Source organism: Engystomops pustulosus, chromosome 4 (assembly GCF_040894005.1).
Source record: "Engystomops pustulosus chromosome 4, aEngPut4.maternal, whole genome shotgun sequence".
NCBI classification, from domain to species: Eukaryota; Metazoa; Chordata; class Amphibia; order Anura; family Leptodactylidae; genus Engystomops; species Engystomops pustulosus.
The window spans coordinates 185759969-185786868 of NC_092414.1; the positions used below are offsets into that span (position 1 = coordinate 185759969).

Here is a 26900-nt window from a genome sequence, read left to right on the forward strand (position 1 = left end):
ATTGTCGATTAATCTTTTTCCAACATAAGAAATGGGAAACATTTACTGTACTTATACCTGTACAAGTTTTAATAAAGACTTTGCCACCCCTGTTAAAAGAAATCTACCATCAAAATCAAACATGAGGGTGGCACGGTGGTTAGCATTACAGCCTTGCAGCGCTGGGGTCCTGGGTTTAAGTCCCAGGGTCAACATCTGCAAAGAGTTTGTATGTTTTCTCTGTGTTTGCGTGGGTTTCCTTCGGATCCTCCAGTTTCCTCCCACACTCCAAAACATACTGATAGGTTGATTAGATTGTGAGCCACATTGGGGACTGGGACTGATTTGGCAGCTCTGTGCAGCGCTGCGTAATCTGTGTGCGCTATATAAATAAAGGAATTATTATTATCATTTTACAGCTTGTGGCACAGTGCCGTGTGCCGTGTGCCCGTTCACAGAAACACAGCTCCTCAGCACCAACAGCATTGGCCGCTTGGAAACCCCACCCATTACCATGTCCCAGCTCCTGATACAGTAATTACATGTTTATTTTGTTGTGCAGTTTGCCCCTTCCCCTCGTCCACCTTGATATTTTACGCTTAATCTCGGAGAACCCCTTCAAGACCACACATACAAATGAGTTTAATTTAAGAAAGAAGGATCAGCTACTCCTGACAGGGCACACTGTGTGCCCCCCTGACTTTTGCCTAAAACTAAGGTCTGCAATTTGCACACATAAGAATGATTTGCTACAAAACAACTTGGATTCGGTCCGTCACTTGTTACACCTTGAGCTGATTGAATACACATTGACACCCCATTACATATTTTCAGGCGGCAGCTGTGTGATGGTAAAATACGGTCACCACAAGAATCCTTTCCATGAATGAACTGGTAATGGAGTAACCTCCTTGGTGTTAAATTATTTTAATATAGACTTGCAACTAATACAAAAATATACAAGTGGTTACATCCAAGTATGGCCGCCATACAGCAGACCATAGGGAATTCTACTTTAGTACAGGGAATTACTCTTCTGTAGTCTTTATGGTTGTGTTTATAAAAGGATGTAAAATATTTCGGGCCCAAACTTTAAGATGTCCAGCCTTTTATCTGTGTTCTCCTTATCTGTTATGTGCAGGACTCATGGAGTCTTTGTGAGATCTACCTCCTGGAAGCATCGGGGTTATTCCGGTTTGTTTCCCGCCTGACTCATGGCTCTTACAAATCCTTGGATTTCCTGCTCTAGATGTCTGTTCCTTCTTTCTGCATCATCTCGTGATCGCTCCATATTTTGCAGCGTGATTTCCAGTGCCTTGCGCTGATTTCTTTCTTTCTCCAAGTCCTCATTTAGTTTAACCACTTTCTTCCATGCATCATAATTATCTTTTTCTAGGCTACGATTAAAACAGAAATGATGAGACTGTGAGGACATGTCTAAAAAAATCTAGCTATTAAATATTCAATTAAATGATGCAAAACATAAACTTTACAGAAGAAAAAACCTCCAGTGTCCAGATATTGCCAATTCTTACTTGTCATGGCCCCTCCTGGTGTTCCATGCATTCCTGCTCAGAACGTCCACCTAATGCGTGCAGTGCTGGTGGTCACACATGCTCAGTAACTCAGTACTACAATCTGGATCCTCTTGTAGACAATAGAGTGATTCCTGATATCATAGAGGACAGCCAAGAAGAATCGGAACACTAGAAGTGGTTTCTTCTTACCAGCACTACACACACTGGAGGAGATTTATCATATAATTGTGACTACAACCCCCATGTCGCACCGGTTACATTAAGAAGCTTAGGCCTTTTGATGTATCTTGCGGGCAGCACAGCTATCGGGCATAACTATGCCAGGTTCAACCTGGCATAGTTTTGTATAAGAAACAGGGAACAAAAGTTAGCTGGTTTTTCCACTGGCCTCTGTGGCATATTCGCTATTTTAATCGCAAATTTTTGCACTACGCAAGATTTTGCGATTATTTCACAGAAAACTGGCGTAGAAGTTGTGAGAAATCTCCCCCATTAAGTGGATGTTCCCAGAAGGAATCCAAACAACAGCAAAAATATATGTAAGAGCAATATCTATACATGGGAGTAATTTTTGTTACAAAATAATAGGGATATGTTATATTTTAAGGGAATGTCCCCAATTATCATTTTGATTCATTTAAACCAGTTATGGGGAAATTAAAGATGCATTTTCTAGACTTGCTCTGTTCAAAAAGAAAGTATAAATCATCTGAGACCATCATCTATTGTCTGTGGTGGAGGCAATGAAGACGCTTTCTATAAAGTGTTATTTTCTATTGTAATACAGTCTGCCATTTAAATAAGCCTCACAGAAACCCTCTACAAAATCAGCAGTCACCAGGGACATGGAAAAATGGAAAAATCATTAAATACTCCTCAAAAAATTCATTCAACATAAATCTTGGTTGCAAACCTTAAAGAGGTTTTCCCACGAACAAAAGTTAGGCCCTATCCATGGGATAGGGCCTAACTTGCTGGTCAGTGGGGATAAAAGTGCTGAAACCCCCACAGATCACGAAAATGAGGGGTCCAATGGGGTCCCACGTACCTCCGTCAGTCTAGTGAAGCAGACGGCCGCGCATGACCGTTCTGTTCCATTAATCTCCATGGAGCTGATGGAAATTGCCAAGCATCACGCTCACCGATCTCCTTCAGCTCCATACAGAATAATGATGCAGAACGGTCATGTCCGGACGTCTGCTCCATTAGTCTGACGGAGCGACAAGGGGTCCGACGGAGCCCTCATTTACGTGGTCTGTGGGGGTCTCAGCACTGAGACCCCCACTGATCGGCACCTAACTTTTCTTCATGGGAAAGCCCTTTAAAGGAAATAATTGCCTTTTAAATGCAAAGACGACCATGGGATTTGACTGGCAAAGGTGCACATTGGATCAGATCACCACCTATCCTTCAGGGATCTCATAGGGGGGGCAGGGGATCAATTACTATAACAACCAGAGCCTTTCCAAGGCTCCTATGATTGACAAATAATGATTTTTATTACAAACAGTCTGAAGCAGAAAATAACATAGAATAAGCAGCCTACAAAAATGCCCCAATACAGTAGTACTTCTATATAGTATGAGCATTCAGATCCTACTAGATAAAACTAGTTAGCCTAAAAAATCTATGTTTTAAAGCTAAAATTAAAAAAAACATAATAAAGGTTAATTTCTCAAAACCACAAATAAAAATAAATGTAAAAATAAATTTAAAAACATGTTATCCCCATGTCCCAAAATACCAAAATATAAATAATAGTGTCCCATATGGTGAGAAGAAATCCAGGTTGACACATTTTTGTCATTTTAACACCCATATGTTCCAGTTACATTGTATGTAATATTAAATGATGGCCTTAAAGGGAACCTGTCATCAGGAGCCCTTCTTCTGGCTCCTCCATAAGACACAGGCACACAGGCTGCAGCTGCCCTATCTAGCCCCTCTGGGACTCACTACATGCTGTTGGCAGGGAGCAAGGTAATGTGAAATAAGGTTATATAAATTGGTGGAGGTTTTCAAATGCTGACAAACCAGCAAAGTGTAGTCTACCCACATTCCTGGTGACAGGTTCGCTTTTAGGGGTCAACAAGGAGAATTCTATTTCTAAAGGTGTATGTAAGTCCTTTATGTGTTTTTTACAGTCTGGAAATTTTTGATACTGTTCAAATATCAATTGCTATAAGATTTCATACATATTAGACATTGATAAAGGGAACATGTCAAGAGGTGTATACTGCTGTCAGGTGTCCTCATTTTTCTGAAATGCGGCTTCATTTCACAAACAAATATATTTTAAAACTAATCAGAAATGGGGTAAAAAGTCCCACCCATCCTAAATCTTCTAACTAAACGTTTTTGAGGCAACCATCCAAAATTGCAGTTTATCATTGATCTTTAGAGCGTCTGGTTCTCAAAGATGAGGGTCACTATACATGCCATATCAGAGATTTTAAACCATAAAATACAAGTCGAGATCAGAGCGGTCGTCTTCAAGAGGTTTTGTTTTTGAACAGTTTAATGGTGAATGTTTATATGACATTTATCAGTTGTATGAGAAGGAAGTGAGTGGTGACCACAGAGGCGCAGGAAGATAGTATATCTAACGCTCGAGTTGTTGCAGTACATGAGAAAGGTTCTTCCTAAAGAAGACATTGTCAGTCATAAACATTACATTAGCTATTCCCCCTTGTGATGAACACGGAAGATTCACAGTGTCCTGTTCATCAAGCCACCCATATCCCTTACTTTCCTCCAGCATTAATTAGCCTAATGGAGCTAGCTAGAGTGTTATCTAAGACTACAAAGGCTGCAGAGGAACTCTGGCTCTGTAGGGGGTAGCTATTAACTAACATCTTATGCAGCCAGAGCATCTCCAAAAGGCTTGAGTAGATTCCCCCCACCTCCCCGCATTTTCAAACAGGAGACATCGGAGATCATTTACTAAGGGTCCGAGGACCGAACTGTCGTTGGAATATCCAACGATTTCCGATGTGCGCCACATTTAGAAGAGGTTTTTGTCGCACGCGATCAGATTTTGGCGCATCAGCGCAAGCTTTTACGCGACACAAATCGGGGGGTGGGCCGTCGGATGATCCGACGGATTTGGACAATGCGCAGGATTTAACATTCAAAATTGTGTCGCAAGCTATGCACTTACATGCAAAGGGAAGAAGATAGTGAACTCCGGCGGACCTGAGCGGGGAAACGACACATGCATGGATGTTGAGTGCACGACGTTAGTGAATCACGGCAGCTCCAAATCCTCGCCAGACAACGCACCTAGGGGATCGCGTCAGGACAGGTAAGTAAATGTGCCCCAATGAGTCATAAAACTTTCGGACCAATATGTCAGTTATGGAGTTATGGTCCATCTCAGCCCAAGGGGAACTACATTTTTGGATTTGTTATCGTCAGGGAATCACACTGCCCCAATTCTCAAGGCTCTAGAACCCTTGGGTCCAGAGATATACATATCTCGGGATGGGACCATAGCAAATGGGTCAGGTTTGGTATCATTGCAATCCAGGGATCTAATGAATTATATTGCAAATGCTTACAAAAGGCAGAAAGGCATATTTGCACTGCAGGTGTGATAGGCTTTTCCAATCTGTCTTTAGTGAAAATTACGTCCCTGTTGACAGGTTCCCTTTAAGGTGTGGATTTTTAGGTTCCATTAGGCTGCTGAAGCTGTGGCACTCACCAGTTATATTTCATTAGTAAACCAGATCAGACCCACTGTACTTAGGGTAGTGTAAGAATCTGGAAGCCATCATAGATGAAAGAGGGTACCAGGTCCATTTGCTAAGCATTCCACATATATTATTGCTATATTTTAACTTATATAGATTGTATAAAAAATATTTAATTTTCTTGCTGTAATATTCATTATGTTGATTACCTCTTTATGCGTTCCTCAAGCTTCTTCTGGTGAATTCTCATTTCCTCCAGAGAACTGGCCAAACTCTCACAGTTGTCACCCTCTTTACTCCCAGTAACAAGGTAGGTTACCCCATTTCTAAGATGGCTTGGGCTCTGTTCGCCTTCACTGTTTATAGAACATGTGTCGAATGTTCCTGAACCTGAATTATCATCGCATTGGGGGGACGGAACATTATCATATGTTGATGTACGATATTGAGACAGTTCTTCTGACAATGTCCTCTTGTGAACAGGTGATAAATAAACCTTTCTCCCATTAGGTGATGCCCAAAATTCCCCACTGAAAATTTCCTCTTTAAGGGTACCGGAACTGTTGTCATCCTGATGTTTTGCCATAGAACAGTTAGTGACAGGCATAGTTTGTGTTCTTTTTCTGGGGATAGCTTTCCATGATCCTGCATCTTCTCCCGATCCAGACAAGTAATCTTCATGAAGAGACATGGTATCGTCTGAGATGGAAGAGCCACGGGAATCGCCAGAGTATTTCTGGAGACAAGAATAAAGAAGTGAGCATTATTGTAAAATAGGTGATGGATGGAGGAGATCATTGCTTCCAAGTTTTAATGGCAAAAAATAATAGGTTTTAATCCCCACCCCCAATGTTCCTCTCAACCGGATTTGGAAACCTCCCTATGGGCTGATTTGGTACAAAATGTGCACCTTTTTGGGGAAGGACAAGCTGAATTGGCCAGGATTGTTACCCTTGGCAACTATGGGGTAGAGAGTTGTCCTATGTAAGTAATGGGGACTATTGCTACAGGTGATGGATGGAGGAGTCCATAGCTACCAAGTTTTAATGGCAAAAATAATGGGTTTTAAACCCCACCGGAGGTTCCTCACAACCTCCATTGCTTGATACAAGACGTGCCCCTTTTTGGGTCAGGACAAGCCAGGATTGTTACTCTTGGCAACTATGGGGTTGTCCTACGTGAAGACACAGTCCTCTACACTATTTTAACATAGGAAATTTCTGTAAGATACAGTATGTCCTCCTCTGCTCCTAAAAACTGGTTCTTCCCTTCCAGAAATTGTATACTGTGCTACACTTGCATCTTACCATGTGTGTTTTAGATGAAGGTGAAATATTCTCTTCTGCTGCATCCCAACCAACAGAACTACGTGGAACCTGAACTTTTTTAAGATCACCTTTCTGTGCCTTGGTTACCACAGGCTGGTCTTTGGTTTTAGGAAAGAATTTCTCGTGGTGACTGATCATCACAGTCATTAGCTTCTGGATCTGTGGAGCACCTAACAAGGAAAAATTTCAAGTTACAGTATTAATTATGTCACCAGTACGGACCAGTCGTATCAAAAACTTTTCATATGGGTGGCTAATGGGGTATTTGTACAGGGATTTACCAAATTGGGAAAACCCATTTTGTCATTTCAAAGATGACCAAACCCACCACTGGAAAGTCCTTATAGGAAATATAGGAAAGACACAGACACAGGCACACAAAGGCTGCAACTACACCACAGGACTCACCAATCTCTGCTCGCTGGGAGCCAGGTACTAAAATGATTCATAATGCTGACAAATGCATTTTTTAAATCAGCATAGCATAGGCTATTGGAACCTGTCACCAGCTAAAAATCCCATTCCTGGTGAAAAGTTCATTTTATATACCATGTACAGCCATAGATTAGACCAATACTCTGTATGTAGTTATAAATTACCTCTCATAAGAGCCACTGGTTCATCTGTTTTTGGCTTTAGTAGATTGACTCCTATCACCATGGCTAGATTATCTACACTCATCTTATTTACACTGGAATTCTTCTGTACTTCATAAAGAAATCTGTAAATGTATAAAAAAAAATCTATTGCATTATACATGATTATTTTCATTTCATTTAAAAGCATAAAAAGGCATTGGCATATTGTGTAAGAATACAATGTGTATTGACATACGGTAGTTTACATTATACTGTGATTGGTAAAGGGAACTCGGGGTCCACCAGGTAGTCCCTGACTGTGTCCAGGGTATGACATAATTATATAAAATTGAGGTAAAATATCCCCACTATATGCTGCTAGGATAAACACAATAGATATAGATGGAGGTATAAAAACTGGGGGACAACTTCTCAACTATTCACACAATAGGCAGGGGCGTAACTACAGGGGTAGCAGCTATAGCAGCTGCTATAGGGCCCACAGTGTCAGGGGGCCCCAGCATCTGCAGTTTTCGGTGTATATATGCTGGATGTGTGTGTATGTGTGTGGTGTGTATTTACTATATGTATGTTTATGCTGTACTTGTGTATATTTTGTGTGAGTATACAAATATGTAGATTTTTAAGGGGAAGTGGGCCCCCTTTAGAAGTTTGCTATGGGGCCCTGTCTATCCTAGTTACACACCTGACAAAAGATGAAAATTCTCCAAAATGTGAAGCCTCAACTCTGGGACCCCAATTCATGACAAGGACAGTGGTCACATGTCCATTGCTGTATTCATTTCTAAAAACCATTTGGCTATATCCAGAAACCTCGTAAATTGAGTATACATGTGCATGCATGCCCACTGCCCCATTGCAAAGGGGGGCACTGGACCAGCATACGTTTAATTGGAGGGGTCCCAGTGGTCAAATACCCAATGATCAAACATTTATTGAGAGACAGTTTGTATATATGGAGCATCTCATTGTATCTATGTAAGTTATGGGTTTGTTCTGATGTGAAATTGTAGTTAAGGATTAAGGACATCAATAAAGGTCAAATATCAGAGGCATATTTGTTGTATAGTTATGTAACACCATGGGTAGGTACATGGAGGCAATTGTGTAACATCAAATGTGTACAAAAACAAGGTGTTGAGCAACAATCTGCCTGCAGAAGACATCAGGCGAATACCATGGATTGTGGGTGGCTGGGAGGACGCATTGGGAAGGCGAGACTATACCTGCAGATGAAACTAAGGAGGTTGTAATTCTCTCTAGGAAGAAGTCTTATCTGTTTCATGAGTTCTTCATGGCCCTGAAAACATAACAAAATAATATAAAAACACATTATAAGCAAATATAGATAGTGGAAAACAACCACAGCAAGTCACAAAGCCCTTTAAAAACCGATGGTGCAAAGGTATCATTAGTCTGGCCTTGGTGTCTGCCGATCAGATGTATCTTAGTAGATTTTCCTCTTTGATATAAGTGGAATTTGTGAGTTTTTTAAGACTTAAATCTCCAAAAGTTTCAAACAGCTCTAAGGTATTTCCTACACATGGAAGGCGGCAGTCATGGATTTGTGCCAAAATTGGCAACTTTTTAAAAAGCTGCAACTCTTGCAAGAAAAGTAGACAATGGAGAAGTTTGAAGGGAAATTGTGCTGTGTGCAAAATAAGTCACAAAAGTGCTCGGCCATGAAAAATAGTTTTTTTCAAAAATTTACCAAGGATTTTTTTTCAAAAAATTATAGTAAACATATGTATTATCTAAAGAAGTCCATACATGGTGTGGATTTGTAAATTGCATGAAAAAGTTGCAAATCGTGATACACGCAATGGAATTTGTCACTTTTTAGCCATACGCACCAGTTTGAGAGAGAGAGAGAGCAAGGTGGTTCGGGAAAAAAGGCAGGTCTCGGCAGAGGTGCTCTGAACAAATTTACTATAACTTACATAAGGAAACTAGCACAAGTTATAGCTGACGTCTACACCGGGTCGGAATCTCTTGGTAATCCCCTCATGGTGCATACTGACTGTTACACCATGAACAAGTTCTACTCTGTAATATCTTATGGTTTTCACTAATAATTCCTTGATACCACATTTTAGCCAACAATAAAACTTCAACATAATTTACCTTAGCCTCATCATTGCTCATTGTATTTTCACATGCTAGACAATCTTCATACTGAGACCACGGGAAGACAGGTTCAGGTAGCTCCCGCAGGTACAATTTGAACAGAGACGCCACCGTGTGAACATCAGTATCCCTGAAAAAGACAAATGGATCTGAATTTCCCATGGGTGGTGGAATTATATTGAGTTTTTGTATTCGATAATATATTTGGTTAATATTTTCAATGAAGTGAAAATAAAGGGTGCTGTTTTGTTGGTGGAGATCCAACTGGTAGAAAGTCAGAAGAACGATACTTTCTAGGAAAATGATTCAAGATGGCTCTTACATCAGAAAGACAAAAACTCTTTAGTGTCAAAATAAGGTAGTTAAATAAGGGGTCATTTACTAAGGGCGTGATTTGCGTTTTCCCGGCGTGTTACCCGAATATTTCCGATTTGCGCCAATTTTCCCTGAACTGCCTCGGGTTCTTGGCGCACGCAATCGGATTGTGCCGCACGCAACGGAAATGGGGGGCGTGGTTGAACGGAAACCCGACAGATTCGGAAAAACCGCCGCATTTGAAAAAAAAATTGGTCGCACGCGCCATACTTACATGCACCAGGAAGAGATCAGTGAAGTCCGACGCAACTCGGCGGACCTCGGTGCAGCAGCGACACCTGGTGGACATCAGGCGCAGGACCTTCATGAATCGCTAGAAGACCCGAACGCTCGTCCGAGAAGCCGCCGCTGGAACGCGAATGGACCAGGTAAGTAAATGTGCCCCAATGAGTCAACAAAGCATTGAGTCACTTGGATTATTGGTCAAACCAGATACCCAATGGTGAGATGACTGGAAGTTTTTACTCATTGTTAGTAGGCACTACTATAGCTTTATCTTATAATGTACCTGCTAAAAGAAGGCCTTTCTCCTGCATCAAATGCTTCCTTCAGTTGCTTCACCAGGTTGTCCTGTCCAGGAAGTCGGAAAATTCCTTCTTCACTCAGCCCGTTCTCCAAGATAAAATCTGCACATTTTTGCATTAAGATGGGAACCAAGTGTCTTCCATGTTTCTTTTCATACGCTATGGTGTCTGCCAGGTGCTGGCCAAACACAGCTTAAGGATAGAGATGAAAGTGAAAGGTCAGCTGCTTCGTCATAGGTGTACATTAAAAGAAAGACCACAAAATAACATAAAATAATACAGTGGTAACTAAATTTTGACATTTGAAACTTTAATGACTGTAGTACAGTTCACGACTGTAGGTCTTAGTGAAACCATATATTTCATGAAGGGGACAAAGCATATTCAAATATTGTAAGATATCCGACCATCTGAAGACAAAATCATGTGGTTCTGGTCAAAAGATCCAAAACAAATAGTGTATTAATTTAATACAACAGTATAGTGACCTCTATAGCAGGTATTTGGTTACTCAGTAGACCTCAATTTGCCATATAAAGAATCAGTTTACCAACTAAAGTCCAATACAGGCAGTCCCCAGGTTACATACAAGATAGGTTCTGTAGGTTTGTTTTTAAGTTGAGTTTGTATGTAAGTCGGAACTGTATACTTTATTATTGTAACCCCAGTCCAAATTTTTTTGGTCTCTGTGACAATTGGATTTTAAAAATGTTTGATTGTCATAAGAACCGGGATAAACAATAAATCTTAATTACAGGCAGCATTGATAACTGTTACAGCTGTTTATGGTAGCCTAGGACTAAAGTACAGTAAATTACCAATATCCAGAGGTCCGTTTGTAACTAGGGGTTGTATGTAAGTCAGGTGTTCTTAAGTAGGGGACCGCCTGTATAGCAAAAACCAACCAGACTGTGGTATGTTCATCAAGAGTAATAACCACCACCAAACGATACAACATTGTTCCACTTACACTAGGACCTATAGAATAACAAGAGCTGCCATGGCAGCTACAGGGCCCGTGCATTGGAGGCCTCAGTCAGACTTCTCAGTGACAACCAACTCTATCTGTGAGCAGCGTATACTGCGATGGTGATGTAGGGAGCAGTCAGCTATCTGCATCAACTCTGACCCTGTGCAGCTGCATGTGGCTAAGGTCGGTAGGTACATTATGATGATGTCATCACCCCTGCCGGTTTCAGTGTTGCACAGAGCCGTACAGGAAAAGTCGGAGAGCTACCTTAATGGGGACATAAAGTGGGAAGGCCACCAAAAGGGGGGCAGAAGGTAGGGAGTATGGAGGGGTAAAATATAGGTCTACAGAAAAAGCTGCCTAAGATGGGGTATTTTTTTCTAGTTACAGAAAGAGATGTACAGAAGATGACGATGTAAGGTGCAGAAGGATCATCAGCATAAGCCCAAGTTTTGTGCCCCTGTTCTTCATATAGCATCCATTAAAACAAGACATGGTTAAAACAAGAGGCGTTTGGAGATACAATACATGGCAAAATAGAATCCAATATGTATCACATTACAATATAATTATTGCAGTAACCTGTTATTGTAGATCATTTGACGTGATGAAAGACCACATAAATATCTCAGTCAAAGTCAACGTAAACTTCTCCATGGGTTCGCTGTCTTACCACACTTCCTAAAACGTGTTTGCATTTTATATCTAGTAGAATTAGAGAATATAAAGCTACTAACATTTTGGCTCAGTACAGGTTGTCTCTACCTCTGTGCTGCAGCTTAGTGTTTCTCCTGCCAGCGATGCACATCAGTCTCATCTTCAGAGCCGGGATACAGCCAAAATCCCAGCCCAACTTCCTATAACACTGAGACATCCCAATAGAGGTGACCGCTCCCGTGTATCCAAAGCTGGAGCTGTCAGGGAGACGCCGCTTTCCTTCTCTTCCCCTGGATCCTGGGCCGGGCCTGCTCATACCTGCCTCTCATACAAAAGGCTGCCTTTGTTTTAAAGAAATGGGTATAAACCAGAATTTCTGTCCCCTCCCTGTGAAACCTCTCTATTACCTGTTGATTCTTAACTCCTTCTTACCCAGCGGAAGGTGTAGTTATATAAGATGGAATCAATCGATATGTATGGGAGAGTTCATTACGACAAGTCACAACATATGTGGTGGGAGAAGAGCGTTTTCTATATATTATTAGAAATTCTTGGCTGGAAACCAATGACTGCACAATGAAGATGTTGTACCCAGAACAAAAACAAGTTGTTCTCTAGTATTAGGCAGCGTCCAGCTGAACTTTCCATTATGCACGTATGATACATGTATTAGATAACATACCTGCAGATAAAGAGTGAAGTTTTATTTATTTTTTTCGAATTTGATACTAAATATTTGGAGTAACACTTGTCTCCCTAAATCCATTTATCTATCCATTCACATTGACCCTAAATGAGGAACGGTCAGCGTTTATTTGTCTGAATTTACTCTATTAAAAAGTAAAAAGTAGTGCAACTCATCGTCATGGTTGTGCAGTGCAGAAGAAGAGCAAAGAACACATACCGTAGAAAATAAGGTTGAAAATATACGTCTACTATTCTATAACAAGTGTCCTGCAGATAGGACACTATGTACAATCTCCTCAGCTCCTCCTGGTCTATAACATGCTGCCTGCAGATAGGACACTATGTACAATCTCCTCAGCTCCTCCTGTTCTATAACATGCTGCCTGCCGATAGGACACTATGTACAATCTCCTCAGCTCCTCCTGCTCTATAGCATGCTGCATGCAGATAGGACACTATGTACAATCTCCTCAGCTCCTCCTCCTCTATAACATGCTGCCTGCAGATAGGACACTATGTACAATCTCCTCAGCTCCTCCTGCTCTATAGCATGCAGCATGCAGATAGGACACTATGTACAATCTCCTCAGCTCCTCCTCCTCTATAACATGCTGCCTGCAGATAGGACACTATGTACCATCTCCTCAGCTCCTCCTGCTCTATAACATGTGTATAAAATGATATGTATGACATGAAGAAAACCTCTGTTACAAAAACAAAATGAATGTAGACAGTTTTATCCAAGGTTTAAAAAAAAGTGTTTTCAATTTTAAAACATCCATTATATTTTATATTGCTGCGTTACCTCCTGATGGGAAGCCTCCTGCCTTTTTGATTGCTTTAACCCATTCTTCCATCTCTGCTTGTGAGTTTGCCATGAGGATGTAGCCATCTTGTGTGGGTTTGTTCTGATCTAGTATAATGAGAACAATCAAAGTTTAGTCAAATATTCTGGTGTTTACTCACAAACTGGAACACACAGTAAAGACCAAAAATGAGCCACAAGAAAAGTCTGCAAACAGCAACAATGGAAAAACAACACTGCTCAGTACATAGTTTATTGCCATGTAGTTATTATTCTGCAGTAGATATCTGACCCAATGCCCAGTCACCACAATCTCAAAGGTCTTCTGTCCATTGATGCCTACAGGTACTCTAGATTTGAGAAGGGAAAATACATTTGGAACATAAATTAAGTTTAATTCCTATTGGGACTTAAGGATGTTAAGGGGTTCAATACAGAAAATAAAATATATATTAAATATATGAAACTATAAAAGTCCTTCAAAATAACCAAAGGGGGTAAAAGGAGCCGGGCAGCCGAAATTGTCCAATTGAACCACTTGTTGTCAAGCAAATCAACAACTTTTACACTATGTTTCTGTCAGGCCCAGAGTGGTGGCATCACCCAAACAATCAAATGTAAAGTCAAGGAGGCGCACAGCTCAGCAATGAAGTCAAGCTCTCCTCACCTAGAAAATGACAACCCCCAAGACCCCAAGGCCTTCCAGTTCCTGCGTATTTTGCCTATGCCTAAGCTTTTGGCCCCAATCATACGCTGGCACAGATGTGTCGGCGTATGATAAATCTCCCCCCATGACTCTATACAACTAATTCACATCTTACTTACAGGTATTTAAATAAATACCACAATTATTCAGAGGCAGGCAGCTCACCAGATGTGTTTGTGCAAACCAAGCTTCAAAAAAACATTGAATATTGAAATATTCAATAATACCACTTTTTCAAGTATTATAGAACTCCAAACTAAGACTTCCAAACCCGAAACGCACTTTGGGATGTTGAAAATCCCTGCGCTTCTATTGTGACATTCAATTCATGGTCTCTTACAATTAAATAGGCGGCATTATTGGCCCAAAATACATTGTGACCCTGAGACCAGATAAATAACCTTATGTCAGCCTTGTTTGTGTCCCTTCAAGTTTAGTGTGCACCAGCAACCATCCTGCACTCTCATTGTTAGAAGATATTTTGGCCGTAGCATTCATATACCTGCCTCTACTTCATTCTTTCAACAACAAAAAATGAGAATAGAAAAAACAAAAGTAGAAAATGTTCTGAAGATCCACCGGGTGAATATAAGTACCTGTGGTTGTCATAGGGTTATTGCCAAAATTACTTATTTAGATAAAAATCCTGAACTATATGAAGTATAATTATGGCACGGAGCAAGACAGAATATTGCCCAAGAGGCCATCTTCTCACTGAGAACAGCCTGTCTTGGCAAAGCACAGTGTGCTTGGCAGCTTTTCCAAAAATGTGCCCTTTCAATACTCCGTTTTCTTTGCTAAGCTGAAGACAATTATTGCCATTAATAAAAAGCTGCAGCAGACAGAATTTAGGCTTCATAATCGTGAGAGGTCAAACAGAAGGACGAAAAAAAAAAAACCGATAATTATTCCTTTTAATTTACGGCCTGGACAAATTATAATGGGCTTAACTTGTAATTATTATCCCCCATAGAAAACTTTTTTGCTGAGGTTCCCTCTCCCCCTGTATTTGTCCGCTTTGATGGGCGAATATATACCGGCCACCAAGATTTAAAGTTACCTTTAATGCCCTAATCCCAACCCCATGGGGTGTCCACAAAGTATAATATCCTCTAGATGCTCACACATTGTATAATGACCACTTTCTAATGGCCCCATTCATAATGCTTCTCATTTTCAGCACCCCTACCATTCCATGCTATACTATTGCGGCGAACTCTGACCTGATGCCCCTACACTACGGCTGCTATGGTGGTAGTTTCGCCAGTGCAGCAGGTCCATAAAAGCGGTTTCCACCTTTAAAATAAACAGGAAAGGTTATCAAAGTCCATCTCTGTGAGCTACAAAGTGGGACCTCTATAGAGTATACTGTAGAAGGTGAGGTTTCTATAGATTTTACAGTACAAGGTGGGGCCTCTATAATTTTTACAATGGCTCCTTATGGGATAAGACTAAATGAGGAAGCATTTACCTACTATACAATCTTATATCAATGAGCACTGGGATCCCATTACTAATTAAAATGAACTTTCTCTGGGAAACTTTTATCAGGCTCCAACCACTACATACCAGGTAGACCATACGCCATTCACAATCTTACACCTGCCTTTTATTCATGTCTACAACATGTAAATTTGTAGAACTGACTGTTGACCTCCTGCTTTATATATTCCACCCTATGATAGATGTCACTATCATTATGTAATCTATGTTATTCACTTTACTTGTCAGAGGTTTTAGCTTTTGGCACAGACCAGACAACATGATGGCGCTGGTTGGTTTTTATGTCCGGATACCAAGATCTGACCTTAACTATTCACAGATTTCCAAATTCATCTCAAAATCCAGAAATCTATTCTATTTTTTAGAATGTGAGTAAATGACCTGATTATTCATACCTAGACTTCTGGAATACTGGGGCTCATTTACGAAGGGTCGCGCTGCTCACTTTTGTCAGACTGTTCGCCTTTTTTGGGGATTGCACAGCTTGGACAGATATTTAACAAGTGTCTGCAATGGGATTTTGGTGAATGCGACCGTTTTTGGCGCAGCTGTTCCCATGCAACACAATTTAGGGGGTGTGCCTCCGAACTAAGTGCATGATTTAACATTCAAATTGTGTCGCAAGCCCTAATACTTACATGCACAACTAAAAAGATGGTGAACTCTGTCGGGCCTGAGCAGGGAAGTGACACATGAAGGGTATCGGGCTCATGATCTTAGTGAATCGTGGCACAGTGCATTATCCGCAGACAATGCACTCAGTGAACTCCAGCGGCCGGGTATGTAAATGTGCCCCACTGAGTGTTGGGCCACAAAAATATATGCAACAGATCTGAAGATGAGTATATAGAAAGCATTGGTCATAATTGAAGTATTGGATTTTGTAGACAACCTCATCAGTCTATCCCTATTGTATAATATAGTATTAAATAAATCATTTTTTATCAGTCATTCTGTGCTGTTCTTTATTGAAGTCAGTGAGTGAATACTTGGAAATGGCTGTCATGTGTCCTTGAGCTTATGAAGAGATACTGTATATTGACTTGTATGTGAACATTCAGACTACAGGGACGAGGGCAGCAACAGAAAAGAGGAAGATATGGCAGATATGGCAGCATGATATAACCAGAAAAAAAGACAAAAATAGGAAGTCACACTAAGAGATAGCAGAAGACAAAGACTGAACAGGGGAAGTATGAATATGTAGCAGCTCTATAATTGCACAGTTTCTTACCAAACACAGACACCTGCAGTATACATTACCATACAGTATACAAACAGTATAGAACCATTTCTAGTATACAGTATACATATAGTATAGAGAAATTTACAGTATAAATATACTATAGAAAAATTTACAGAATACATAATAGATACAGTATAGAACAATTTCTATTATACAGTATGCATACAGTATAGAGCAATTTACAGTATACATACCGTGTAGAATAGAGCATTTTACATTATACATACAGTATAGAATACAGCAATTTACAGTATAAAATACAGCAATTAACAGTATACATTATACATACAGTATAGAATACAGCAAATTACAGTATAGAATACAGCAATTTACATTATACATACAGCATGGAACAATTTTAATAGCTGTGATCTCCCGAATTCGTTTCATGATGTTACATAATAATAACTGCCCTAAATTCATAACAGAAAACCAAGTTTTTATCATGCAGCAGTTTGCCGTCCATGTATTATTTAATTTGTAGCAATACTATTATCCCTTTATTATCTCTATTTTGACTTCAGTGGTTGGAAAACGGCTTTAATAAACATTAAAACTGAACACAATTTCAAGGGTTTTAAACTGCTCATGGATAGTAAAATCGGAATAAGTTATGTGAAAGTAGCTGCAAGTAACAAGATACAATTACTATATTTAGTGTTATAAGCCTCTCATGACTTACCTGGAATTACCTCAAAGATGAATTTTCCCACGTCATCGGGGCTGCAGGAGACCTCACTTACTGTGGTTCTTGCTAAAAACAGGAAACCCTTCAAAGGGTAAAAGTCAAAAGATATTTTTAGGAAGAGATAATGAATGTGATGCAATAAAGGAAAACATCAGGGCAATAATATGATATCCTCTGCCTTGCACATATTGGGGCACATTTACAAAGGGCTGCTTGCTTGCACAGCCTAGCACAGGTATTTAAGAAGTGTCCGAAACATATATGTGTCGCACATGATAATTTGCACGTTAATGTGCATGTTCTGGTGCACAGTCGCATCGTGCGCCAGATTTAAAATGCAAACTCCGACAGTAGTTTGTAGCATGCCCAATGTTAAAGGTGCAACAAAAAAAAGTTCACGAATCTGGCGCCCCCTGCACACTACTTGGGTAACTGCACACAGGACAGACTGCACTGTTTTTGATCAACATGGGCCACCATGTATGTAATAGAAAAAGCCTGCAGGGCCTACAGGATTAGTTATCATCCAGTAATAACTGGGGGTAATACTAATCCTGGTCTATTGTGAATATTGACCAAAATTTATCGATTTAAGTATTCTTGTTTTCTGATGAGCGTCTCCAAAGTAATTTTTTATACCTACAATTGTATAGGTGTCAAAGAGGGGGCATTGCCATCCATACAACCACTTTACAAAAATTTTAGAAAAGCGTCAGTGCAACTAAACATAACTCACATCATATTCCTCTATAGATTTTGGGCATCTTGATGAATATGGCAAACATTATTACAGCAGTTTGTGTGAATCAGCTTTCTGTCCTGTATCCATCGATAGCTGAGAGATAAAGTCTCTGCCTAGGCTCTCTGGATTGAGAGCTGAATCATGAAGTGAAATAATCTCTAGGTATGTATAGAGTTCCTCTTTAGCCTCCTCTCCTCATTTCCACAAATCTCTGCACATTGCTGCACCTCCCTTCCTTTCCTCTCTCATTTCAGTCTATTTCCCAACCCATGCTCTTCAATCTGCCAGTGATATTCTATTCCTTAATTCGAACCTCTCACTCACATCTCCATGACTTCTCACAAGCTGCACCAATTCTCTGGAATGCCCTACCGTGGATTATCAGACAAATACCCACTTCAAAATCTTCATACATGCTCTTAAAATCCATCTCTTTAGGCAGCCTATCACATCCGCTAACTGCATGAAACTTCAACTCTAAACAGCAAATACTTAGCTGCAGGCTTCTCTGCAGTGTCATTGACCTTGAAATCTGTATATAATGTGGCAGCTATTGTCTGGATGAAGTATATTACAAAGTTTACTATTACCATTTGTACTATTCTGAAATTAAAAATAGCTTAAAAACTGCTTCATATTCCAAAATGATCCAAAAATTTGAAAAAGGGCAAAAACAGATATAATAACATAGTACATCTTTATATATACAAATTAAAAAGATCAAAACGTATTCACCCAATAATTCTGTACATAAGGAGCAACAATCAACCAAGAAAAATAATGCAATTTATATTGCAATTACAAATAAGTAAAAGTTATAAACGAGAAAATCATAACATGGGCAAATGAAAAACCATCCACTGCATAGTACGCAGAGTCCTGAAGAAGAGAAGAGGGAAGTAGAAAGTATGTGCTATTTTCTTTACTTGGTTTTTACTTACACTCTCTTTTTAATCTGTATTATTTAGGCGATTGCCATTTCCTTCTGAATTTACATTTTTGTTTTTCATTATAGGAGCAGAAAAACTGAAATCCAGATGGGGATTGAGCAGACTCATGTTTCAGAAAAAGTGGATTTGTTGTAAACAACATTTTGGTGGACATAAAAGTATTTCATGCTGAAACTTTTAATGATTTTAAAAGGAGTCTACTGCCATGGACTGGGTCGGCTCCAGGTTTCACTAGGCCCCTGGGTGACAAAGCCTCAGTGGGCCCCTTTGCAGTAAACTCACATGGTGGCATTAAAAATTTTGAAACTAAAACAGTCTCCTCTTCCCTAAAATATCCCCTGGTTTATCATCCCAAACAGTCTCCTCATGGTTATTTTATATAAAGACCCCCCTCGCTCCCTATTAATTCATTAGATAGAGCCCCCTCACCCCCATGGGTTCATTATGTACAGCATTATGTGGGCCCCCCCAGCAGCTCTGTTTTATGGCACTTGCCTGGGTATGTCCAGTGCTGCCGCCAGCCTTGATCATGGACAACAAGGGTGGTCAACCTGAACTGGCTAGATGAGACAGATACCAACATACTTCAATGCCGACTCACTCACACCAACCCTTACCTTAATCCGGCTAAAAATCTGGAGTGATTTTTCCTATCTCAGATGCCATCTGTTACGGGTGAACTGGTGACCCATATCACGGGTCGCGGGCTCCACCCATGCCTCTCGCCCCCCGCCAGAGCGTCACATGCGCTGCTGCTCTGGCCACTTCGGTTCCGCCTGTTGCTCTGTTCTCCTCGGCCATGTGAGCATTCCCAACCCCTAGGAGGCGCATGCGCCGGCTTCTGCAGATTGAAAGGGCCAGCGCCCCACTACCTCTAAGCCTGATACCATCACTCAATATAATCATTTGTAGAGAAAGCTAATTGACTTCCTGCTGGAAGAAGCCCATCATGAAGAAGCTGGACAGGACAAGGTCAATAGATAGACATAAAACCCTATAGAACTGACACCATATCCCAAAATGTCCTTCTTTACACCAAACTTCTGGAACATTCTTTCCCTATCAGAAATCTAACTCTGTGATATTGTACCATTGAAGGGCATAAAACTTTACAAAAGGTTGACATGAAAAACTTTGTTCCTCTGGACACAGTGCACAAAGCACCATTCAAAAAATTCAATCATCTTGAACATGTTTGTAAAATATTCATCCTATTTCTTGCTACTGCTGTAATAATGTGTCCTTTATGTCTCTGCTGTGTATGTTGTTGAATGCAGATATAGGGGCTTATTTATTAAGGGTCCTGAGGATCGCACTTTCGTCGGATTTTAGAAATTTTGGGGATTTGCGCCGCTGGGACAGGTATTTAGAAGGGGATTGTGTCGCACGCGATCAGATTTTGGGGCAGATTTTGGCTTTCATGCAACAGAAATCGGGGGGTGGGCTGTCCGACGATCCGACTGATTCAGACAGAGCACAGGATTTAATATTAAAATTGCGTAGGAACCAATGCACTTACATACACCAGGAAGAAGAAGGTGAACTCCGGCGGACCTGAGCGGGGAAGCGACAGATGCAGGAAATCGGGCGCACGATCTTTGTGAATTGCGCCAGAGTCCCTGATCGTCAGACACTCCGTTTTTCGGAAACTCCCGTGGCCGGTGAGTAAATGTGCCCCATAATGTACTTTGCAATTAAACACTAGTAGGACGAGATGGAGAAATCCAGATGTTACTCTTACCTGGGGTTTGCTGTCAACTTCATCCTTGTAAAAGAATAGGTACTGGCCCTTCAGTACAAAATACCTCTGCTGCCAATTCTTCACAAATGTTTTTTGTTGCTTCTTCAGCCAACCGCACTTCACTGGCTTCTCCAAAGAGTTGTAGAAGCGGGCAGACGGCACATTCTGATCCCCCGTCATCATGCTGACTGACCGCACTGTAGGATGAAATAAGGAAATAATTGGTGACCAACAGGATTTAAGGTCCTGCTAAGTAGATTGTAAAAGCTGTAAAGCTCAGACAATATCGGAGTCCCTTCACCATGTCGCTGCAAGCCGAGTCTGTGTTATCACAGGAACTTGGGTCAAAATAACATCTGGCTTGAAAACCTTTAAGGAAGTGGCCAAAAAACAGGTTTCAAAATCTACTTCCTCTAATGCGTAGGAGTGTTTTTAAGTGAGAAGGGCAGATTAAAAATAAGTCCACTCGTCATGATTCTGTGCAATAACATTTCATTGCTTACGTTGTGGCATGTGACGGCATTCATGTTTACTTGTCCAAACTTTTTTTTCACCCAAACTGCGTAAATTTCTTGTAAATACATTCACAAACAATCATTTATGTAGAATTTCACAACCAAGTGCATTTATACTAAAAAGATTAATTCATGCAAATTGTAGTCATGGGTATTTAATTTGTGTATGTCCCCTATCATTATAAATAAAGAGTATTATTAGTATTTTATAGAATTTCCGATGAAATGAGTAGAGATTTCATCAACTCTTCATCAACATACAAAATAGGTTCCATAGGTTTGTTTTTAATTTGTATGTAAGTTGGAACTGCATATTTTATAATTGTAGCTACAGACAAAAAGTTTTTTGTCCCAGTGACAATTGGATTTTAATTTTTTTTTTTTTTGCTGTAATGGAACCAAGGATTATGAATGCGCTTCATTACAGACACCTTACAGCTGATCATTGCAGTCTGGGACTAAAGTAAAGCATCCAGAGACTTCACCAGAGGTCACAGTGGACAGAGGGGTCCGTCTGTAACTAAGGGTCGACTGTACGTCGGGTATCCTTACGTAGAGGACCGCCTGTACAACGTTCCAAATGTTGGGTGACTCATGCAACTCATACAACTTTTATTGTCCATAAGTCCATAACTTTATACAGTGGCCTCCACCCAAGATTATACAATTTTGTATCTCATACATGAGATGACATGTTGCATTGAATAACATATAGACCATCTCTATACTTTAGAGATTCTATTTTACCATTGCAAGAGTCTACCATTCAAGATTCTTGGAAATTTACCTACAGACCATGGACATTAGGTAAATTACACAATCAGGAAACGTTACATTTTGAAGGGTGACAAGTGCATTTTACTAGGTGAAAAACAGAAATAGTAGCGTTAGATTATTGTGTGCAGAACTCTGATCCCATAAAAGGTATCTGTAAAACTCCATGATCCAGAAGGTGTAGAGCAGATTGTTGGTTTCCAGCCAGGTGCCCAAGGAAACAACAGAATCAACATACAAACTGTTCAGTTACTGTGAACGTCCCTGACCACTGCACTTTCTACATTTGGTCTAGTTACTATTTTGTATCTTGTGCATTGGCATTCAGTCGAGTATTTATTAATAGCATGTGATTAAGGCACTTGAGTCCTTTCAGTAAATTATGAGCACTTTCAATCAGGAGTCAGGAAGCAGCGCATGAACCCTCTTACGGTTTGTAGTTGACAGAAAGGTTTTTTCCCCATTACACATATCTGTGATGGGATATACTATGGATGTCTGATTGGTGGGCAAAAGGCCAAACATTTGAGGAAGGTTATTTTGTATATCAGGTAATCCCAGGTTGAGGGTCATCCAACTGGTCACGTGACATTGAACTATGAGTCACTGCCAGACTTCTTAGTGGCACCAATACTAGGAGCCCTACAGTTGACCTACTCCTACCATTAATTGAAGTGTACTTTAAAAGGAAAATAAATACTTCATTGCACATTTCAGTCCACATGTATTGTTCATTTGGGAAGCAGATACAATAGGATACAACTTTCCTGGAGGAAATTGATTACAGATCCATGAGTTTCATACAGACAAGATACAAATAGAAAAAGCCTTGAGACTAAAGTATCTCACATTTAGGCCATGCACGACTGTGTTCAAAAATGTGGCCGCAAATGTCATCTCGGTGTTCGAGCTGCTCACCCACCCCTTCTTCATATGAGCTGAGCGACCGTGCCGCAAATTGGGGCAGGAATAGGATCTACACTTTAACATGCCGCACGGCCATCTGGCTCGATCACGGTGTACCGTGCACAATAGACCTCTATGAAAGCCGTGAGCTGGCCATAATTTGCTCAGCTCCCGGCCATATTTACGGCAGTGTACACTTAGCCTTGTCAGGTTCCAGGGGTAGTGGACCCACTGGACCACCGCGGACGATGACGTAAGCCGACACCTGGGAACAGAATCTAAGTGGCACCTGGTTTTTACCACAAAGCGGGTTGGACTTGCTGCGGCAAGGTACCACCAGGTCGTTCCACAGGTGCAACTTTGTCTGCGGTGGCAGCCAAGGTGAAGTACAAGGAGCGTAAACGGGAAAAGGTCACAACGGGAAATCACACTAATCGCAGAGGTCACAGCAATAAGCTTTTTCTAAGGCTGTAAGGCACAAAGGTCCGGCAGGGCTTGCGGGGAGAGGCTGGGTTAAATAGGATTTTGGGTAAGGCCAGTGCCAATTAATGACGCACTGGCCCTTTAAATCTTCTGAAGCCGGCGCACGCGGCCAAGGACCAGGAGCGAGGACGGGTGAGTAGCTGTGTGAGGCGCAGGGGCACACGGAGAGGCACGGGTGAGCCTGCGACCTGAAACATGGGTCGCTGGACCACCCATGACAAACCTTAGGCATCCACCATTTTGCATTAATTTCCCCTTGTCATTCAACATCTCAAATAATAGCCATTTCTCTACTTGTTATTGAACTTATGAAGCAATTTCAGCTTATACGATTCATTTGGTAGAAAAGAACAGTAATATTGTAGTGTCCAGTGCCTGATATCTTGATACCATCCACATATCATACTACACTGGTCCAGAATCAAAGGGTTCATTGGGTGGGCTGTGTTTTCTTAAATTAGGTAGCTAGAGCAAAAAAAAACTGCACTGCGCTCCATAGAGTACTAATTTCGAATTGTTAAACATTGATTTAGAGATGCTCACCTGACTGGGTTTTTCAAAATTAGACACAACTCTAGTTTTTAGCATATGTGGAGGCTGCAGCAGGTTCCTGTGGTCCCTGGTCATGATTAGTCACCGGGAAGAAAATGCAGAGATTTGTTGCAGGTCGAAAATATAGGTTCCCTACAGCCCTGCCTTCAATCCATCAGTCCGTACAGGACTGCAGGTAAGGCACCTTTCCTGGCAAACATTTTCCAAAGATCTTACTTGATTACACCTTGTGCTCTATGTATGATCTTTTACAGAGTTTTTTAGTTCCTTCTATCTTGCACTACATCCCCAACAGATAAAGTCGTACAAAAAAAAAACGCCAATTACGGTGTCATAAAACTTTTTTTGCTTCAAATATAGAATGTTCGTAACTTCGTCAGAAAAAAACAAATAGACTTTGGCTTCCCATACAATCATTTACACAGTTTAAGCCATCACCTATATACATTTAATGGCCTCGATCGCGATCACCTGGAGTACCACATTCCGCATTTTTTGCAAATCTGTATCCAGGGCCAGCGCCAGCACTAGGCATTCCCGGGCAAGTGCCGGGGCCCAGAGCTGCTGGGAAGGGGGGGGGGGGGTGCACATTAGACTGTACATAAGTAATCCATGAGGGTCAGGGGGGTTTTATATAAAAAAAAACCATGGGGGCTGTTTGGGATGATAAACTAGGGAATATTTTCGGAAACAGGAGACTGTTTTAGTTCCTGAATTTTTAATGCACCAAATGAGTTCACTGCAAAGGGGCCTAAAGAGGCTCTGTCGCCCAGGGGCCTATTGAAACCTCGAGCCGACCCTGCCTGTATCTACATTTTCCTAATTTTCTTGGTATTGTCTACCATGTTCAGATATAGTGAAGCTACAGACCAGATTACTCGGATTGCACTTCCCTTATAATTCTCTGACACAACCAAAATATTTGTTCGATTTTCTTTCAGTAATATAATTTTTTGAACATTATAATAAACCTCTCTGCAGGGACTGATAAATTTAGATCAGCCGCTCCAATACAGAACAGACTTGTGAAAACAGCAAACTTTCTGTGCACTTGTTGCTGAAGGCGTCAGACAATTGTCTTGCAGACAGACTTGCTAACTTCAGAGTCAGAAGCAGGAGGTAAAGGCTTAGTTTTTTTAGGATTCAAAGAATTGTGATAATCATCAGAGTTATGTAGATAAAGTGAAATTCTTACACACTGACAGCTGGAAGCAAAACTACCATATTTTTTGGACTATAAGGTGCACAAAACATTTTTCTCAGAAATCAAAGGTGCGCCTTATAGTCCAGTGCGCCTTATATATATACCGTACTTCACAACAGCTGCCTTGAACTGTGCACAGGCCTGCCACCTGCTGGTCATTCATCCTTATAATCAGGTGTGCCTTATAATAAGAGGTTTTAGCAGGCATTTATTGATGATGCGTCTTATAATCCGGTGCACCTTATAGTCCGAAAAATATAGTACTACTTTACAGACTGCTAAACTGTGTATGGCTGGCATTAGATCTGCTAAACTGTGTATGACTACCTTTACATATGCCAAAGATCAAAAACAAAAAACTCCTGACAGGTCGACACCCACATAGAAGACCAATATTAAATGTTATCTTTAGGGAACTGTTGATGTTCTCAATGTTTAGCTTTAATAATGGAGAAGATTAGAGATGAGCGAGCACTAAAATGCTCGGGTACTCGTTATTCGAGACGAACTTTTCCCGATGCTCGAGTGCTCGTCTCGAATAACGAGCCCCATTGAAGTCAATGGGAGACTCGAGCATTTTTCAAGGGGACCAAGGCTCTGCACAGGGAAGCTTGGCCAAACACCTGGGAACCTCAGAAAAGGATGGAAACACCACGGAAATGGACAGGAAACAGCAGGGGCAGCATGCATGGATGCCTCTGAGGCTGCTTAATCGCACCATTATGCCAAAATTATGGGCAACAGCATGGCCATGACAGAGTGACAGAATGAAGCTAGATAGCATCTAAAACATCCAATAATTGACCCTGACACTATAGGGGACGGCATGCAGAGGCAGCGGCAGCAGCGGCAGGCTAGAGAGTGGCATGGCGACATACCCTAAATGGACTCAGGCTTCAAACCAATGGGTGGCAGAGAAGAACCAAAGGAGGTGAGCAAGAAGCGCTCAAATAATATCGGTACATGATAAAAGTTTGCCAGTATATTTTGTGGATTACACAGCAGGGTGGCGACAAAGTTAACATGGAAGCCATGAAAACAACCCAAAATTCTGCCTGACACAGCTCGTTTGATAAGGGGACCATGTATGGAGGCAGTGAACTAGTAGTAGATTAAAGGTGCTGCAGTTAAAACTATGTTAGTTGGATCTTGGCATGGAGCTGGCGCTCCGCTGCCAGGCGAGCTTTCGCCAATCCAAGCCCGTGTCTCTAGGCTACTCCCCAAACAGCACTTCTAAGAACCTTTTGTATAAGATCAAGTGTAGTAGTGTTCTTATAAGTTTAGGATATGGCGGGTGAGGGGAATGTAAACAGAAGCGCAAGAAGCGCTGAAATAATATTGGTAAATGATAAAAGTTTGCCAGTATATTTTGTGGATAACACAGCTGGGTGGCGACAAAGTTAACAACTTTGATGTGGAATCCATGAAAACAACCCAAATTTCTGCCTGACACACCTCGTTTGATAAAGGGACGATGTATGGAGGCAGCTATATGGACGACTTTTGGAGGTAGCAATGGAGACAACGTGTGGAGGCTGCTATGGAGACAATTTAATTTGGATAGTGCCTGTATGTGGCAGTCCAAAAAAGTTTTCAAACCAGAGGAGCA

The 26900-nt window shown here is 41.0% G+C and overlaps 1 protein-coding gene across 3 annotated transcripts in view; it reads right to left on the reverse strand.

Annotated features, from left to right (window-relative positions):
* Positions 1 to 890: 890 nt before the first annotated feature.
* Positions 891 to 26900, reverse strand: part of ARHGAP25 (Rho GTPase activating protein 25) — a 45172-nt gene continuing 19162 nt past the window's right edge. The window contains exons 1-11 of one of the 3 annotated variants that reach the window (XM_072148887.1): positions 21159 to 21265; positions 20858 to 21054; positions 17419 to 17506; positions 13282 to 13389; positions 10147 to 10354; positions 9261 to 9393; positions 8363 to 8436; positions 7137 to 7258; positions 6517 to 6707; positions 5419 to 5945; positions 891 to 1376 (exon numbers count right to left, since the gene is read on the reverse strand). In XM_072148887.1, coding sequence (XP_072004988.1) covers positions 1166 to 1376; positions 5419 to 5945; positions 6517 to 6707; positions 7137 to 7258; positions 8363 to 8436; positions 9261 to 9393; positions 10147 to 10354; positions 13282 to 13389; positions 17419 to 17506; positions 20858 to 21040 — 1845 coding nt within the window. In that variant the 5' untranslated portion in view covers positions 21041 to 21054; positions 21159 to 21265 and the 3' untranslated portion in view covers positions 891 to 1165. Of the gene's footprint in view, positions 1377 to 5418; positions 5946 to 6516; positions 6708 to 7136; positions 7259 to 8362; positions 8437 to 9260; positions 9394 to 10146; positions 10355 to 11897; positions 12490 to 13281; positions 13390 to 17418; positions 17507 to 20857; positions 21055 to 21158; positions 21266 to 26900 lie in introns of those variants that run through there. The other 2 variants (XM_072148886.1, XM_072148889.1) reach the window with 2 other exon arrangements.